The 17,771-nt window shown below is 37.5% G+C and overlaps 2 protein-coding genes across 7 annotated transcripts in view; one reads left to right on the top strand and one right to left on the bottom strand.

Moving 5' to 3' along the window:
- Positions 1-542: 542 nt before the first annotated feature.
- GSKIP (GSK3B interacting protein) lies at positions 543-5,002 on the bottom strand. 4 transcript variants are annotated; one of them, XM_080594314.1, is made up of 4 exons: positions 4,821-4,864; positions 3,450-3,663; positions 3,093-3,351; positions 543-2,458 (listed from the first exon to the last, which is right to left on the bottom strand). In XM_080594314.1, exons 3-4 carry the CDS (start codon positions 3,348-3,350, stop codon positions 2,300-2,302), a joined length of 417 nt encoding a protein of 138 aa, XP_080450440.1. In that variant the 5' UTR covers position 3,351; positions 3,450-3,663; positions 4,821-4,864; the 3' UTR covers positions 543-2,299. The 4 variants fall into 4 exon arrangements, with proteins under 4 accessions (XP_080450440.1, XP_080450438.1, XP_080450439.1 ...); XM_080594312.1 differs by lacking the exon at positions 4,821-4,864 and adding an exon at positions 4,203-4,297; XM_080594313.1 differs by lacking the exon at positions 3,450-3,663 and having other exon boundaries at positions 4,821-5,002.
- Positions 4,351-17,771, top strand: part of ATG2B (autophagy related 2B) — a 41,377-nt gene continuing 27,956 nt past the window's right edge. For all 3 annotated transcript variants that reach the window (XM_080594302.1, XM_080594303.1, XM_080594301.1), the window contains exons 1-9: positions 4,351-4,934; positions 8,562-8,724; positions 10,847-10,999; positions 11,950-12,052; positions 12,936-13,098; positions 13,581-13,760; positions 15,674-15,770; positions 16,653-16,835; positions 17,475-17,629. In XM_080594302.1, coding sequence (XP_080450428.1) covers positions 4,773-4,934; positions 8,562-8,724; positions 10,847-10,999; positions 11,950-12,052; positions 12,936-13,098; positions 13,581-13,760; positions 15,674-15,770; positions 16,653-16,835; positions 17,475-17,629 — 1,359 coding nt within the window. In that variant the 5' untranslated portion in view covers positions 4,351-4,772. The remainder of the gene's footprint in view (positions 4,935-8,561; positions 8,725-10,846; positions 11,000-11,949; positions 12,053-12,935; positions 13,099-13,580; positions 13,761-15,673; positions 15,771-16,652; positions 16,836-17,474; positions 17,630-17,771) is intronic.

Genomic DNA, 17,771 nt, shown 5'->3' with positions numbered 1-17,771 from the left:
AAATGAACTTGTGAAAGGAGACCTATTGAAATTGTTCACTGAGAGTGCTTCAAATAAGCTCCATATAGGCAACAATTCTAAGTATAAGGACTAGAGAGCATGTTATTCATAAACCCAGAATCAGAAATTGTGGAATGACATAGCTCTCCCATTTTTAAGTTAATATTTAAGTACAAAAAATAATATAAGTTTATTCTGGTAACACCTACAAACCATATGTTTTAGAAGTATTTCTCAGCTTTGGTTTATAATAAGCACTTGAAATGACAAAGCATTTTAAAGACGTCTATGAAAAAGTTCTTGGCACTGTAACATTAACTTTGTCATTTTTCCCACTTATATTTGTCACGTGTCGTTTCAAAGTCCCCCTATGGTCACCTACTGTATCTTTTCATGACAGGTTCAGTGGATACAAGTTTGCAGCCAGAGGTATTTTGGAAATACTTGTTAACAATCTAATATTTAAGAAGTGTTTAAGGAAAGAATAACGTTGGTTGTTCACACCACCTCCCCCCGCCCCCCCCCAAGAAAGCTACAACACATTGGTGGGTGCATTTGTTTAATGCTTTAGTCATTTAAATAGAACAAGTAAATTAATTGCAAGGGAAAATATTCAAATATAAATTCGGTAAAGTACATTCTCCTCACAGAGGACTAACCACCTGCCACAGACCTGTGTGCAAAAGAGAGCCTATGAACAATTTTTAGAGCATAGATTCATACCCTGGAGCAAAGGATTAACATCCCAAGTATCAACCTAACAAGATAAAGAAATCAAGCTCTAGAAAACAGAAGCACTGACTGCAGTTGTCTCATCAGTCATAGTTATAACATCACTACCCCAAAGCTATTATAAAAGCTCTACGCGGCCTCTCCCATTAGATTATTCCTCATCAGGTGTAAGTCAATATAGGTCTACTGAGATCACTGGAACTGATGTATTCGTAAGTGTGACTCCAAGAAAGCTACTGCATATACTTAGCACCTAAACATGGCAGAATAAATAAAGATGCACAAATACTGAATAATATAAGAATACAAAAAGTATGACGGTCACAAAATGCTAGTTTAGAAGTTCTAGTATTTCTAGCCAACAGTATTTTTTTTTAAAAAGTCTACCATTCAATACGTACTTGAAAAGTTACAGCAATACAATAAATTTATAAAGAGATTTGTACCATTTTTAAAGTAGAAAATACAAGTTATGTCTTCCAGCTTGTATTAGCCTTAGCAAATTTCATACAACCTTTGGTTTCAAACCAATACAATGCAAGTAACATTACAGTGCTTACTCATTATTCATTAAGACAGGATGCTGTACAATTGAGGGAGAAAAGTTGAAAAACAGGAGTACCAAAGTACTGTAATATAGAAAGTAAAGGCTGAAGCAAAAATACTCTTGGGTATATCCCGTACATCATGTAAACAGACATTCAGAACAGTAAACAGGCTAAAATGTCTTTCAAGCCTCCCAAACAGTTACAATATAGGATACATACATATATATCATATATAACATCATCTTTAGGGAATGTAGCCTGTTACATCTGAATTTACTTCTGTGCTTAGCTCATTTGCGATTCAGACAATACATTCATATAGTAGCAGTACATCTCATTCACTCTTTGGAGTTTGTTGGTTGCCACAGACACGCACAGATCAAACAATACTGAGCTTTCCTTTTAACTCAGATGCTGTTATTATATAATCAACACTCAACTGTTCAAGAGCCATCTTTCTTGCTACTGAAGCTTAGAATTTTCAGATTTATGCACAGCAAATCAAGCTGAAGTTCTATTCTATGCAAAAAAAAGTAATTTTCAGTTTAAAACAGAACTTAATTGCCTGTTCTACTCAATCAATTTCAACTACTAGATGTTAATTAGACAGTTAACTTCTATTTTAAAAAGCATATATGACAATGATCAGTAAGTATTCACCAAAAAAAAAAAAGATTACTACTTGCCTCTGTAATATTCAGTCTCTACATGTTTTCAAGAGTTTTGGATAGTAACACTTTGAAAAGAGACCAAATTTTTTTAAATGTTGTGAGAAGCAAGTTACTTGCTTACCTTCAACAAAAAGAAAAAATAAGTTTAGTAGTTTTACAATTTATCAATAACACTGTGATATACACAAATCCTCTGAAGCAAAATGCTATAGATCAGTACTAGTATGTAGTAGATGTTAATGCAAGAAATTAAGCTTAAGATGTTTGTGGCTGTGTTTATAAGAAAGACTGCAGTGCCTCATATTAAGAATTCCTTCTAATATTAAATCATCTTCACTTCAGGGTAAATCACGACTGATCTTTCTTCAAAGCTTCTAGTCTTTGTAGTAATGCATTTCCAAACACCTCTCGATATGCAGGGCTGAGAGAGTCCAATAAGGAGTAGACAGTTTCGTGGTACGGTGTCTGCAAACTGTCATCAGTCTGATCAAAATCATAAGCTACTACCTGTAACAAAGAAATCACTGGTTACATTTTTGTGATTAGGATCACCTTGCAATGGGAAATAGATATCACAAAGTTTAATTTTTCCAGTCAGGCTGTACAGCAATATGCAAACAAGATACTTGATTTAAATTGCAGCCTGTGCTTTCTACTGTGGGGCTTACTGGTAATACAGTATTTAGACTGTTTCAAATACTTTATTCCAAAACTCAGAACATTAGTAAAAACTGTCATTGTCACCTTTGGAAAGAAGTCTTACATCTATGAATTCTCCCAAACACTATAAATGGTACAAAATGAAGTTGTATACATATTGTATTAATAATTTATCTGGGTACCTGAGAAACCCAGAGTGTTACACCTATATTAAATTTGTCCATTGGCTACTTCAGTCTTCATCATTTTGCAGATGTCTATACAAAAATGCCTGTTTTTCCATCAAGTTCTCTTCTCGCTTTGTTTGAAGTAACTAAAGATCCCCTTTCTAGGGGAACATGTAGAAAACAGGCTTTCAAATAAGTGCAAGACAAGTATGTGTGTTGTTTTGGTGCCACTGAAGTATCTTTCTAGGCACCTTTTGAATAAGATCATTACTCAAAACAAAGAGGCATAAGAAATTATAAACAAAGTAGTTTACCCTGAGTCCTGCTTCAGTGAGCTCCAGGCAGTACCTGTTTCTTTCCCTGGTTTCCACATTGATATACGCCACATCCTCTGCACATGGAAGGGTTTTTGAGACAAACATGTTGCTGACAGCAAAAAGAACATCATTCACAACAGCTTCAGCTTCTAGTCTCATATCTTTCACATCTGTTCCTTCAAAGTCTCTATAATCAGAATCCTCTTCAAATCCCGTATTACTGGGCGACTCCATAGGATTGCAGTCAGTCTCCATTCTGCATATAGAAACACGCATTTTAGATTATACCGCTAGACTCAATATATGACATTAATACCATAAAACTGGAGGAATATCTTAACCAGGCATATTTACCATTGTCCAAAAAAAAGTAAAATAGGAGACTCAGTGAATTCTGCAACTCGGGACAGCCCAGAGAACTCCAAACCTTGCCGTTGGGAACAGCCGTTCTGGTCCCATCAGCACACAGGAGCTGCTGCTTCACAGACCGGCAACTGGCAGCGAGTTGTGTAAGGCTCTGTTATGATTCAGCAGCAACTAACTCTGTGCTTCGCGGATCCAGAATGCACTAAGAAAACCAAGTGATGCCAGCAAAAACTGCAATTAACAGCTGCTGAAAATTGGTGAACGTAGTCTATTGGTGAATAATTCACCTTTGTTATTGATGAATTTAAGACAGATTTCCGAGCGTCTGTGAACTAAATGGGTTATCAGAGGTTATGAGGACAGATTAAGAACAAGATTTTTGTTTTGCTTCACTAAACAACAATCCCCTTGCTTGGTTTTTACGCAGTAAAAGCCAGTACGACTCAGAGACACGCACAGCCGGCCTGCTACCACAAAGGGCCGACCCCGGCGCTACCCCACACCCCGGGGAACCTGCCCGAGCCCTGCAACGCTGCCCTGGCAGGCGCAAGTCGCTCGCAGCACCACACGACCTCCGTCGCTGCCTCACAAACCCACCCGGCGCCCGCACACGGCCCCAGCCGAGGCTTATGCAGCCCCCGAAGCCCAGCGACTACGAGGGAAAGCCGCTCAGAGCAGGCTCGCGTCTCACGGAGAGGAGCGGGGAGCCACCCACCGCCCCCCGGCAGCCCACCCACCTACCGGTGCGGATGCCCGGCACCGAAGAGCGATCGCCCCGGGTCCGCTCCCCGCACAGCCAGAGCGTGCCCCGGCCCCGGCTCCACCGCCTCCCGCGGCCGCTTCCGCCCCCGCCTCCTCCGCTGGGGACGCCATTTCCTCGCAAACGTCAGGGGGCCGGGCACGGCGATCGGCGGAACGGGGGGGGGGCAAGCGGGAAGGAAAGCGACAAACAAACAGTCCGCATCGGCCCGGCACGGAACGGCCCGGCCCGGCTCGGCACGGCAGCGGAGAGCTGACAGGGGGCGCCCCCCCAGCCCCTTCCTTCGCCGCACCCCGCGGCGTCGTCGTCCCCCCCCTCCGCCGCTCGCGGGGCGCCGAGAAGATGGCGGCGGCGGCGTGAGGATGGAGCTACCTGCCTGAGGGCAGGCGGTGCCGCCCCGCCGGCCGTGCTAGGGGCGCCGCCTGGCCGCGGGGAGCCCCGGCGGGAGCCAGCGCTGAGGGGCGAGGCTGGGCCCGGCGGCTGCCGCTCGCCCCCTTCTCTCTCCCTCCGGCCGCCCCGTCCCGCTGCCCGGCCCCCAGCGCGCCGCCGCCATGCCGTGGCCTTTCTCGGAGTCCATCAAGAAGAGGGCCTGCAGGTACCTGCTGCAGAGGTACCTGGGCCACTTCTTGCAGGAGAAGCTCAGCCTGGAGCAGCTCAGCCTGGATCTCTACCAGGGCACCGGCTCCCTGACGCAGGTCCCCCTGGATAAGTGGGTAAGAGATGCCGCCGCTTCGCCCCCTCGGCTCCTGCTGCGGCTGAGGGACCAGCTGATCGCCTGCCCCCGGCTGCCACCCACTTCATTTTCAGTACCCGGCCTCCTTATGTAAAAAGTTACAGCCGTAATTAGCGTCTCATCCAGGGAACTCTTCTCTGATATGCGAACACTTGAAAAAAATAATCTGGGCATTTATTACGGATATATTTTTCCGGCCATGGCTTGGTTTTGTTGTTTGTTTTTGATTATGGGTGAGAAAAAGAAGTGTTCGCAGTTTAAGTAAAAGAAGGCAGGAGCTGCTGACATCTCAGGGAGAAGGAGCTCGTACTGCCCAGACCATTGGAAATTGTTGCTGTAGTTCCAGAGAATCCTGTTTACTGACTACTAGAGATGATAAAAACACAAAGTGATCCCTGTTCTATCTCTGCTTTGTCTTCAGCAGGGAGGCCCTTAGTTCTTTCTGGCAGTGTTGTGCTGGACTTTAGGGACTGTTTTTAGGGATCTCCACAGCCAAGTCTTGGAAATGATGAGAGTATGTGTTGACAAGAAATGGGAAGCTGCTTTTAGCTGAGTTAGCTTAGCAGGTGGGCTGTATTGCTTTGAACCACAGAAGCTTTTTTCAGTCCTGGTGTGTATATTTATATATACACATGTATGTCTGTACACACACACACACCCTTCTAGCCTGCTGTAGTTATTCAGAAGTCTGTGTCCATGTCTGCAGTGTTTTGTAAAGTTTCTTGGGTTAATTACCAATGGTACTGCATTCCACCTGCCAGTCAAGTGAGTGTCATGAGGAGCCTGAAGTGCTTCTGTGCGTCAGTCACTGACTTTCAAGGTAGCATAGATGATTAACTGACTATACAGGCTTAATGCTTTACAAGCTACTGTCAAAACACGTTTTTGCAGTATTGTGCTCTGGGTTCATTTTAAAATGCTTGTGAATGATATTTTCAAATAATGCTTTTCCAGTTGTTTATGTGCAAGTGTGTTGGAAAGTGGCAGGGGACAGACATTTGTAGAAATGCTCAAAATTACCAGGATTTTAGCGTTGGGGGGGGTTGTTTTCTTTCTTTTATGTGTTGTCCACAGCTTGTTTTCTGTGGCAGGCTGTAAGGCTGTTAGGCTTTGAGTTATTATGCCCTCTAGTGGGTGTCACAGCAGTCTTCACTAGTCAAAGTGACATTATTTGAAATATAAGTATTTTGAGTCGGTAGCAGTTAGAGACAATAGTAAATTAATACTTAATTACGGATACAGAGTGATTAAATGTATGTACACTAAGGCTTAGGTTATCTTTCCCGTTTGTAGATCAACATTTTTCTTTCTGACTTGTAAACAATGAATGACATGTTTGAGGTTCTCTGCACGTGACTCTCGTGTATGACAGATTGCAAAACAGATGTCACGGAAGTACTACAGCTCCTTTTTTTCCTCTAGTCATTGTAAGCTTGTTCTCTGCGAGTCACCAGGATGACTGTAGTTTTGCATATTATCTCATCCATTTTTGTGGATACATTTGTTCATCTTAATATACAATAAGATGTTGTACACGTGTTTACAACTTCTACGGGTAGAAATACCTGGGGCTGTTGCCGTAACACCCTTGCCTCCTGGACTGTTGAGAAAAATCAGAATGTATCCCATGTTATTTGTGGTTGAATTTTAGTGCACATCGAATAGCGTTTTAGCACGTAGTATTGCTGTGATTCCAGCTGCATGCTTTCAGTCAAACGTGGGAAAAAGTCCTGATGCGAAGTCTGTGCTTCAGTTTTAAAATTTTGCTTAGAATGCTCTAATTAGTGCTTTCTAGGCACAACAGGTATAAAAATGCTTGATTTTTTTTTTCTTTTAGATAGTAAATTTCTATTTCAAAGTAATAAGGAATGTATTTAATAATTTTTGTTGTAATGTATCTTGCTAGCAAAACGTTTTCTGAGGTCAGATTTATTCAAAGTTGATTTTAATAACTAGCTTACTTCCTCTTATAGCAAATTAATTTGTAAAGGTTCAAGTAATTTAAAAGAATCAGTATTATTTTCAAATAAGGTTTTAATGCCAAATAATTACTTCTTGCTTTATCTTATGCTACTGCCACATCTATAATTATTACATTTAATTCAAAATAACATTTTAATATTTGAATCTTCATTATTTGATTATTTAAAAATTTCCTAACAAAACTGTTTCAAGTTCTGTTTTTTTTTATTTTTATTTTTTAAGTTGGTGTCTTTTTCTACTGCTTGAGTGGACTTTGGAACAGGAACTAGAAAAGCATACAAGTAGATAAAATTCTAAAAACGAATTTACTGAGAGTATAGAGCTAGTTAACACAAAGTGACAGTTAAAACTGGAGACTTACGAATGAAAAAAAATCTGATTTTCTGAAGTTTTTGTTCATACTTATTTTTAAATCATCCTATAAAACAGCATTTTAAAAATAAATAAAAATTGAAAGCATCTTTTAATTCCTTATCTTTTTAACACGTTGAATTTATGCTTTTTTGAGGTAAAATCAAAGTTTGTGTTCAAGATAGGAAGGTTGAAACCACACGTTTGTCTGTAGAATGCTGTACCCTGATACTACAGCCACAGTCTTCAGCAGGGTCTTGTGTACAGCAGAAGGTTACACTCACCACGTTTGGTATGGGATTTAGATTGTGTTTATTTTATTAGAGCAGCCTAGATAGTTCTTATTTAGTGAAAATTGAAATTATTGAACATTTGAATTAGCACAAACAGGGTTGCTTTTTTTTTTTTATAAAGACGGGAAAAATGTGTTTGGTTTGGAAAAGGGCTCTTTTGGACTCTGTAGTTGTAATGAAAGCACTATAGTGCAAAAAGAGACTTCTCTGAGGATTACAGAAAACTTCAAAATCCTTAATTACTGCTTCAGAGCTGGCTTCCATTTCTGTCATCAATTTCACTCAACTCATTGTGATACTTACGGAAACTTGATTGACTGGAGTTTTGTTTATAATGTCACTATAAAGGACTCGATTAATGAAACAGTTTCTGTTGAACATTGGATTGTCAACTGAGTTTCAATTTTTGTAATTTTAAGTTAGTGTTGAACATGACTTTGAACACAATAAAATATAATTTAGAAATGGCAAGTATGGTATGAAGCAAGAGATGATTATTTGGTTGTGTTGTTCCATTGTTGCAGGGAAGGGTCTAATGAGTGTTACATTGAAATTTGTCTTGTGAAATAGGCTTGCCAAAGAAACCAGGTACTTACAGCGTTCTTAGTCTTAATATTGTTAGAAATTGGTCTTCTAGTATTGACAGAAAAAGAACAGATGAACCTGTATCAGTATTGTGGTATTTATAACAGTAGGATAGCAGAATTTGTTGTGTAAAAATACAGGCTATATAGCTAGCCACAGATAAAACTATATTATGTTGAAAGCTCAGTAATGAATGGAAACAAATTATGATGGAATCAAAATACTTTGAAACAGCTGGTTTATTGTTTCTCTAATTCCTTTCCTAATAGATCAATCTGTCTTATTATATACAGAGTATGTTTATATATACATATATATATATACACACGCATATATATGCATTATATTTTATTGTTGTTACTATGCTGTTTTTTTTTTTCTTGATTCTCTTCTAGTGTCTTAATGAGATCCTGGAGTCTGCAGATGCACCTCTGGAAGTCACAGATGGTTTTATCCAGTCAATTTCTTTATCTGTTCCATGGGGATCGTTGCTACAGGATAACTGTGCATTGGAAGTAAAAGGGTTAGAGATGGTCTTCAGGCCAAGACCAAGGCTTGGTAGGTTTATTTTTTTCATTTTTCAGAAGGAGACTCCACAGTTTTTCAGAGGCAAAAGGCTGCACCTGGTTTAGTCAGTTCTTAGCGTTATTTAAAGTGTCATTTTAATTTACATGCATTAATGATACAGAGAATCTAATAAAGAAACTGTCAAGTGTTTTTTAATTGGTTGTTCTATTAAATAACTTACAATGTTTATAATACTCCTACTGCTGTATCTTTTCTTCCAAACAGCTTCAGGCATATTGAAATCAAAACAGTGCAGTGGGGTAGGGAGTTCCTGTTAACAAGTTTTTTTGGTTATTGTGTGCCAAGTGCTGTTAGTCAACATTAGTAGATGTGGACCTTGGCTGTTACGTGGCAGGAGAAGAACACAGCAGTGTAAGACTATGAGGGGGGTTCAGTGAGGTCCTGGCTTTCTTCAGCAACTTCATGGCAGAAGCTGCATTTAGTGTGTATATTTGGATAACAAGTACATTTTAATTGCTATCACGGTCTGAAATAATGACTTTACTGTAAATACTTATTAGCTTTGATTATAATGCTGAGAGCATTGTTTGAGCTCTTCTGGCTTGTCTGTATCCATACAAATCTAGATGATCTAGTTTTGATTGTTCTGGTGATAAATTTTTAGTGACTATGAAACTCCCAGAAATTCTGTTAACATTTATTATTATAGCATGTGTGGGACATTCCTGTGCATTTTTAATTTGTGGAGATTAATGTATGAATGTTTGAAGGATTTTAATTTGTTTTCCTTTTTATAGTGTAAAGAAGATGGAAGAAAATATTTTCTTCCAATATTTTTTCTTTGATTATTCTATATTTTTTTTTCTTTTCATAAGTGGAAAAATGCATAAATCTATTCTCCATCTTTCATGAGTTACTTTAAGTAACATATTTTCTCTGTTTCATTTTTGTTTGTTTAACTGGAACTAAATTTTGAGCAGTGTTACGTTCCGATTTAAGATTAGTTATTTGAAAGAATGGTAGTATTAGGAGAAAGGTTTATTTGTTCACTTTCATTCATTTATTTCTATTTGATGAACAGTGCTGGTTTTATTTGATTGCTAAACTGGAATGTTTTGTCTATTTAACATGTTTGCATTTGTACTTGTTGTAATGTTTCCTGTACTAGAGTGTTTTGTTGGAAGTTTATTACCTTTTCTAATCTAGATTTATAGTGTTTGCTCACAATAGGCTTAGTGTTAGCTGACAGAGTTTCAATTAAGCTAGTCTGTCTGCTAAGAAACTTGTTCAGCTTAACACATGCTGGGCTCTTGGATTGCTCTTTTATTATTTTATAGTTAGTAGGTCAGGTCTGCATTAGACATTTAAACATGTTTAAATTAACATGCTTAGATAACATTTTAAACCTTGCCAAGTCTTCCCTCATCTAGGGTGTGTTTCAAATGGAATAGGAAACCCGAAAATAATTCTTAAAAACAAAGTTATTTCTTTTGTTTCATTTTCCTGATTATGCCTGCAAAATCATACCAATATAATAAAGTTTAGAGTGAAATTATTCACTTAAAGCAATGCTGAAGATTGGTTAATTTGAACAGTGGTTTCATCTTTTAAATTACTTTAATCTATTTAAATTGTACTGGTGAGATTCTGGTATTTGAAAAGTAGTATATAGGGGGAGTGGAGAGGCAGGTGACCTATTCTCCGTTATCACCGGTGATAGGACCCGCGGGAACGGTGTTAAGCTGGAGCAGGGGAAGTTTAGGCTGGACATCAGGAAGAGGTTCTTCACCGAGAGGGTGGTTGCACACTGGAACAGGCTCCCCAGTGAAGTAGTCGCTGCACCAACCCTGTCCAAATTTAAGAAGCGATTGGACTGTGCACTTAGTCACATGGTCTAAACTTTTGGGCAGACGTGTGCGGTGCCGGGAGTTGGGCTTGATGATCCTTATGGGTCCCTTCCAACTCGGGATATTCTATGACTCTATGATAACCCATAAAGACAGATCATGACTAAGTTCGTTTTTAAGTATGACTTCTTACCAAGCTGTTGAAATCTTTTCTTGTTGTCCCAAATGTATTACTTATTTCATTTTGTTTTCATTGTTTCAAAATGTTCACAGACAAATTTATTAAGACTTCTCTTACTTTACAGCATCAGGGTCTGAACCTATGTATTGGTCAAGTTTTATGACCAGTAGTATGCAGCTTGCAAAAGAGTGTCTTAGCCAAAAATTGACAGATGAGCAAGGAGAAGGATCCCAGCCTTTTGAAGGACTTGAGAAATTTGCAGAAACTATTGAAACAGGTATGAATTCATTATTGAGGTCTGAGTGAACATCACAGTTTTTGTTGCGTGTCAGTTTTGTAAAATGGCATCTCATTTGCTGTAACTTTTCTCACAAATCTTCACTTTATACCTGTAAACTTTAAACAGGAAGGCAGGACAATAGTTCCTGTATTCAAGGTGTGTGTGTGTGGGGAATATACTTGAAAATATGTGTATACATACTTCAGTGGACAGAATGAGCCCTTCTTCAGGGCCAAATTGGGCATTGTTTGCACCAGAACAAAGTGAGGTAAATCTGTGCATGAATGACTGGTGAGGTGCCTTAGTTGTGGAGGTACCAGTTTAGTACTTCACACAAACTTACTGTTGTTAGCGTTGATGCTTTTGAAGAAAATCAGAATGTTTTTTCAGTTCATTTTACACAAAGCTGACCTGTAAGGATGTGTATGTCAATAATCACACCATGTTGCTAGATATACTTTAGAAACTATGCTTGCTGTTGTTGAAGGGGAAGAAAATAAGTGTTTATGACCACGTGATGGAATGGAGAGCCTTGTGCTGGAATGTCTGAGCTAAGGGAAACATCTAAAATCAGATCTAGAAATAGAAGTATCCAGATAAAGACCCATGGTGCTTATAGCAATGTTTAGGAGTTTAGACATGGTGTGCAATGCAACAGATATTATAAGGGTCATCCACGCTGAGCCACAGAACAATGTGGTTTGAGTCACTGTTTGCTCAAGTCCATTACAGTCCATTTCATGGTATGGTTGTACATAGACATTTAGTAGTAGTTCACATCGTCACTTGAGATCTTGTTACTTTATTAAACTTAATGGCAATTTATTTTCACTGAAATAAATATTGAGAACTTTATCAATTTAAAATGGCCTTTCATTTGGTTTATAAAAGTCGTTATTGAGTAAAGTGACTTAAGTGCTTGCTGTCTTTTAATTTTCTCATTTAAGTTCTACGAAGAGTGAAAGTTACCTTTTTAGATACTGTTTTGCGAGTTGAACATGTGCCAGAAAACTCTAAAAGTGGAACTGCACTTGAAATTCGAATTGAAAGGTAAAGATTTTTAGAAAAAATCTTTATGTATATATTTTCAGGACATTTTTTGTCACTTCTTGTACAAAGTATTTTACCATGTGCACATAAACACATCTTCATATACAGTTAGACACTAGATCTTGAGTAGCCCTGTTAAGACTACCTCTTTTATAGAGCCAGGGAGCAGTTTCTCCACTGAACTTTAACTGCACAATATTTAATCATCAAATTAGAAGAGATCTAGACTTTTCGAAAGCCAAGGTAATGACCGCTTCCACAATTAATGAACATCATCTCTCAGAAGCTCCAAAGTCATTTGATATTATTGGCAAATCAGGCAACCTCTTACTCAAAAGGGATAAATAGCATGTTGTTTTGATATATGATACAACTTATTTATGGAAAGGCAGATGTATTTTTCCACTTTAGATTCTCTTATGTGAAGACTTGTACCAAAAATTTATGGGACTGGAATACATTCTCTCAATATTCAAATTTCATTTTGACACAGAATATTACTTTCAAATAGTGCTTGTAGACAACATAAAAATATTAGATGGTAGATTTTCCAAAAATCAGGGTTCTGAAGCAAGAGTTGCATATGTCCTAGTGGAAACAGTGTTGGGCAGACTCCTTCGTTTTACAGTCAAATTAGACATAAGTACTAGGGTAATACTCCAGGATATATTTACACTGGAAGCATGTTGCAATTGTCCTGTAGAAAATTGAAGGTTTCCACCCATTCCCAGAGAGTGGTGGTTTCTCCTTTCAGGACAGTCTACGGCATTGTAAATAGTCTGAAGAGGGAGAGAGCATGTACAAACTTAGAGGCTAAATGGCACAATAAAGGTAAAATTTTGCATGCTCCTACCATCTTTATTTCCTTGCTTTTGTCTCCCAGAACTATGTACTGTGATGAAACTGCTGATGAGTGCTCTGGAATTAATGTACATCAGCCCACAGCTTTTGCTCACAAGTTACTTCAGCTCTCAGGTGTCTCTTTCTTCTGGGATGAGTTTCCCGCATCAACAAAGTCCTCCCCAGTGTGTTCAGCTACACAGCTGGTAAAATAAAATGCATTATGTAAGAATGTAAAGTGATGAAGCATAGAATATATTGTTACACTGATGTATTAGATTCATTCTAAAGGATATAGAAATTGAACTTTTACTTGCATCTGTATTTGCTAACGTTCATAATCGCTTCTGTTGATTTTGACAAGGGAGAAGGAAATGGAGACTTTATTACTGAGTAAAACTTAGGATGTAATGCAGTGGAATCTAGTTGCAAGTTTAATGTGTGGAAGTCCTTTATAACTTGCTATTCTGTGGAAATTTGCTCCATTTTTTTTGTGATGGCCTGATGTTTCATATTTTTATGTGCCTTGTTTCTTCACAGTTATTAATAAGTGTTTTTTTAATACCACTATCAGATTTATATTTGTGTGAAATTATCATTTGTGTGATAAGCTTATCTGAAGTGCATGTTTACATTTCTTGATAAGAAATGGCGTATATTCTAATCCCTATCTCTGTAACATTTTAAGGCAACTGAGCCAAAGCTTTCACCTAGCTGGAACCCAAAAATCACTTATGAGCCACATCCGCAATTAACAAGAAACTTGCCAGAAATTACTCCTTCTGACCCTGTACAGATCAGTAAGCTGATTGGTAGAATGGAGCTGAGCCTAACATTAAAGCAAAATGAAGTACTTCCTGGAGCTAAGGTTAGTCATGCTTTCCTGGTCTTTAAAATTATTGGTTATGTAGGATTTTTTTTTAACTGTATACAAAAATGGTAAGATTTTCAAAGGAAAAGAATCGCCTTAGGTTTTGTTTTAGATTCGCTGCATTCAATACCAATGTATATGTCTAATAAGACATCTTTACAACGGATATCTGATATCTTCCCAGGACATATCATAAAATACAGAAAAAAAAGGAAAATATAAAAATATATTAAAAAAATATGGATATATTATCTGTTAAAAACTGTATAATCGTTAGGGGATTTTTTTTTAAACTTATAAATAAAAGAAGAGTAAGTCAAGTGTGGGTTTGTGGGTCTATTTTGTTTTTTCTTAAGTAAACAAATACGTTAACTACTTAGATATTCTCCTGCTATTTCTATGCAAAGCAAACAGTAAAAGGAACTGCAGGAGGACAGTTAATTAAAATTACATTTGGAAGTACAAGAAGTGCATTGAAATCTCTTAAAGGAGGGTTCTTGTGTCTTGGAGATGGAATGAATTTATGTATTGAAGTGAGTCCTGAGGAAATAGTTTTGTTTTCATGAAACTCCTGCTGCGATTCATTTATCCTTTTTTCTAGTAGCACTATGACTAACTTTGCCTACGTATGCATGGAATGTTTAAATGGCTGAGTAAAAACACTTTAAAAGGACATAATTACTTCAAGAATTACAAGTAGTCCTTAAATTCTTGCTTAGGTTGCAGCACTATAAAACTAATGTGAACATTTCTACTTTTGAATTTTTATGTTAAAATTTATAGCAATAAAATAATAATGCTATATTTAAATGCTAGTAGTTAAAATAATATTTTGACTTTGACGTAAAAATACAGGAAACAAAGCAGTTGAAAATAAAGCTTTTTTTTTTTTCTTTAAAGGTGTGAATATATCTGTAAATTTGTATAAATATACGCCCCTTGTCTCCAGTATTAAAATAATCTATTAACAATTGCAGGGAAATTCTGTTCTACCAGAGGTCTCTTCCATGGGCTGCATCTCGGCTCCAGTGTCTGGAGCACCTTCTCCCTCTCCTTCTTCTCTGACCTTGGTGTTTGCAGGATTGTTTCTCACAGCTGTTTTTTCCTTGCAGCCTACACAGCATTTTGCTGTTTCTTAAATATGCTGTTGCAGGGGTGAAAACCTGCTTCGCTGATGGGCTCTGCTGTGTCCTGAGGAGAGTCTGGTGCAGGGCTGGCTGTAACCAGCCCTGCCCAGCACGGGACAGCCCATGACCTCTTCTCACAGAGGCCATCCCTGCAGCACACCCTGCTACCAACGCTTTGCCACCTACACCCAGTACAATGAGTATAGGACTTTTGAACTGATAAATAAATCTATAGGAGTTCTTAAGATAAATTTAGCTTGAGCAGTTCTCACAAGATAAGTGGCTTGCTCTGTTGTATACCATGTTAAAACAAATAGACTTTTAAAACCATCCTGCTCTTTTGGAACAAAGTATTTAAATCTGTTAATCTGTACGCTGAAGAGAAATTCTACAGAGAACCTGTGCAGTTTTTACGGTCTACTTCAGAAGGAGCTGATTTCAGTATTTTGTAATTAGTACATGAAAGCTAAATTTATACTGTTAGTTGCTTCTAAAACTATTAAGCAAAACTACTAGCATGCTAATGGTATTCTTGAATTTTCCTGTTAGGTGAATCTGTATTTAATTTAAGCAACTAAACAGTCAGTGAGACAGGTCTGTTCATCTTGCCAAGCTACAAATCAGAAGCAATACACTGTTAAAAGTTCTAGCTGTCGGAAGATGAAAGTATTGCTGGGATGGCTGTGTTCTTTATAGCATCAAAATCTGTCATCAGAATATTTGAGTCAAGACTTCTAAGGAAAATTTGTGTTCATTAATTTCTTTCCTTCCTTTTTTTTGCAGTTGGATGTGGATGGACAGATAGACTCTGTACATCTGTTTCTGTCACCAAGGCAGGTGCATCTTCTGTTGGACATGGTAGCAGCTATTGCAGGACCAGGCAAGTGAGCATTCTGTAAATGTTAAATGTGTATTTAGGTGGACAAGAATGAAGATTTGTAAGATAAACAAGTTTCTTCAGTGGAAAAAATGTTTGTGGTGGTAGATTAATAATAATTTTATATGTTTTTAGCAAAATGCTCTGAGTAGGACTATAATGCAGATTTTATTCAGTTGCAGATTGTTGGTAATGAAAATGTAGGTAATGATTTTATTATTTTTATTTTTTTTTAAGACGAGATGGGGAAATGGTAGTTGGAGAAGGTCAGGAGGCCAGAACATTTTTGGTTCTTACAGCTTCTGTCTGACCAGAGGGTTTAGGTTAGTATTGCAGTTCGTTCTGTGTCCTATGCTTTAGAGACAGACACAGAAAACACTTAATACTGGGTAGATGCTTGATACTCTTCTAACGATGCTAGCATTTTTGTTGTACTAGACTTGTTAATTGGTTTTCGATAACTGGAAAAGCATTACAAATAGTTTCTAATTTGTATCATCTTCAAACCTGAAAGTTTAATAATTGATAATAATAGTAAAATCTTCAAGGGATTGTGTCCATTAGTCTCTAAAGCTGACCCAGAAATATACGGTGATATCATATGTGAACATATCTGCGTATATGATCTTAAAACAGTCACTTCAGACTTGAAAGTAATGCTAAAGAGAGAATAATCCATCTTGGATGCATAAAATCCCCAAAACAACACATATATATACATCTGATACACAACAGATGTGTGTGCATCTACAGATAGATGTGCATATAAATCTACATATATAGATACACAACAATAACAATTGGTTAATTTTCAGACTCAGTTTTGAATTTTCTTTGGGATACTGGTGAGGAAGTAACAGTGAGTTTTGTGCCTTTTTAATTTAGAGAGCCTAAGCAGGATAGAATTGTCAAATAAAGATAGGAAGAACCGACCGATGAAGCAGGAAGATGAGTATCGAATTCAGATGGAGTTGAAACGTTATTTAAGAAAAGAGTCTTTATCTGCAGGAGCCTCATCTGAACAAAGCTTCTATGAGACAGAGACTGCCAGAACGCCTTCTAGTCGTGGCAAGTATAAAAGATGATGCAGTGTAGCAATTAGCCTGTTGTGAAAATTACATACATTGAGTGTTGATCTTTTAATCTTAGTAATTTAAGTATCAAAAGAACTTTGACATACTACTATTGTGCTATTAATTGTACTGCTGAAAAATGAACTTACAGTTTAAATATTGGGCTAGGTTTCATTCAGTGTTTCATTAAAAGTGTTCAGTAATCTGGATGTTATTTTGCAACTTTGTAAATACGTGTGAACTATAGTATCTTTTCAAAATACAGTTGAGGAAAGTAATAGTTGCATTGCACTAATACTTACATTTTTATTTGCTTAAATACTTTTTACTGTTTTGTAATATGAAAATAAAAACTGATTTGTCAGAAGGCGTGAAACTATAGAAATTATACCAACTTGAATATGAAAACAGAATGGTTGACAGTTTATTATTTTTCTTGCCTTTTTTATAATTTCTGTCTGTATGTACTACTTGTTTCAGTGTCAGGAGAACCTGGAGCTTCTGTAAAAAATATATTTAATTGGTTATTCTCTCTAGCCATTGGATTTCTGAACTTAGAAATACATTTCAGTTAAAAGTAAAGTTAGTTTTTTACTTTAGAAAGTAACTCTTTATTATTCTTGTTTCTCATTAGAAGAAGAAGTCTTTTTCTCGATGGCTGACATGGACATGTCTCACAGCCTTTCCTCCCTTCCACCTCTTGGAGACCCTCCTACTATGGATCTAGACTTGTCTTTAACTAGTACGTACACAACTACACCAGCAGGATCTCCACTGAGCACTACAGTGGTATGTATAGTATTAACTGCATTTAAAATCTTTTTAAAATCAACATTTTTTCATTTCATTTATTCTTTGCAAAATCAAGAACTGTTGCTGGTCAACACTTTCTATTACTCCAATTTTGCATCTTTCTCTCTGTGTATAGACC

This window comes from Anser brachyrhynchus (assembly GCF_964034855.1).
Source record: "Anser brachyrhynchus genome assembly, chromosome: 5".
NCBI lineage: Eukaryota > Metazoa > Chordata > Aves > Anseriformes > Anatidae > Anser > Anser brachyrhynchus.
The sequence above is the reverse complement of the archived record's forward strand: the minus strand, read 5'-3'. Positions and strand labels throughout refer to the sequence as shown.

Bases quoted from the DNA above. Each gene is read 5' to 3' on its own strand.
- GSKIP (XM_080594313.1), bottom strand. From the start codon at position 3,350: ATGGAGACTGACTGCAATCCTATGGAGTCGCCCAGTAATACGGGATTT. The intron at 2,459-3,092 runs GTAAACTACTTT...TCTTTGTTACAG, and splicing joins TCACTGAAGCAGGACTCAGG to GTAGTAGCTTATGATTTTGA.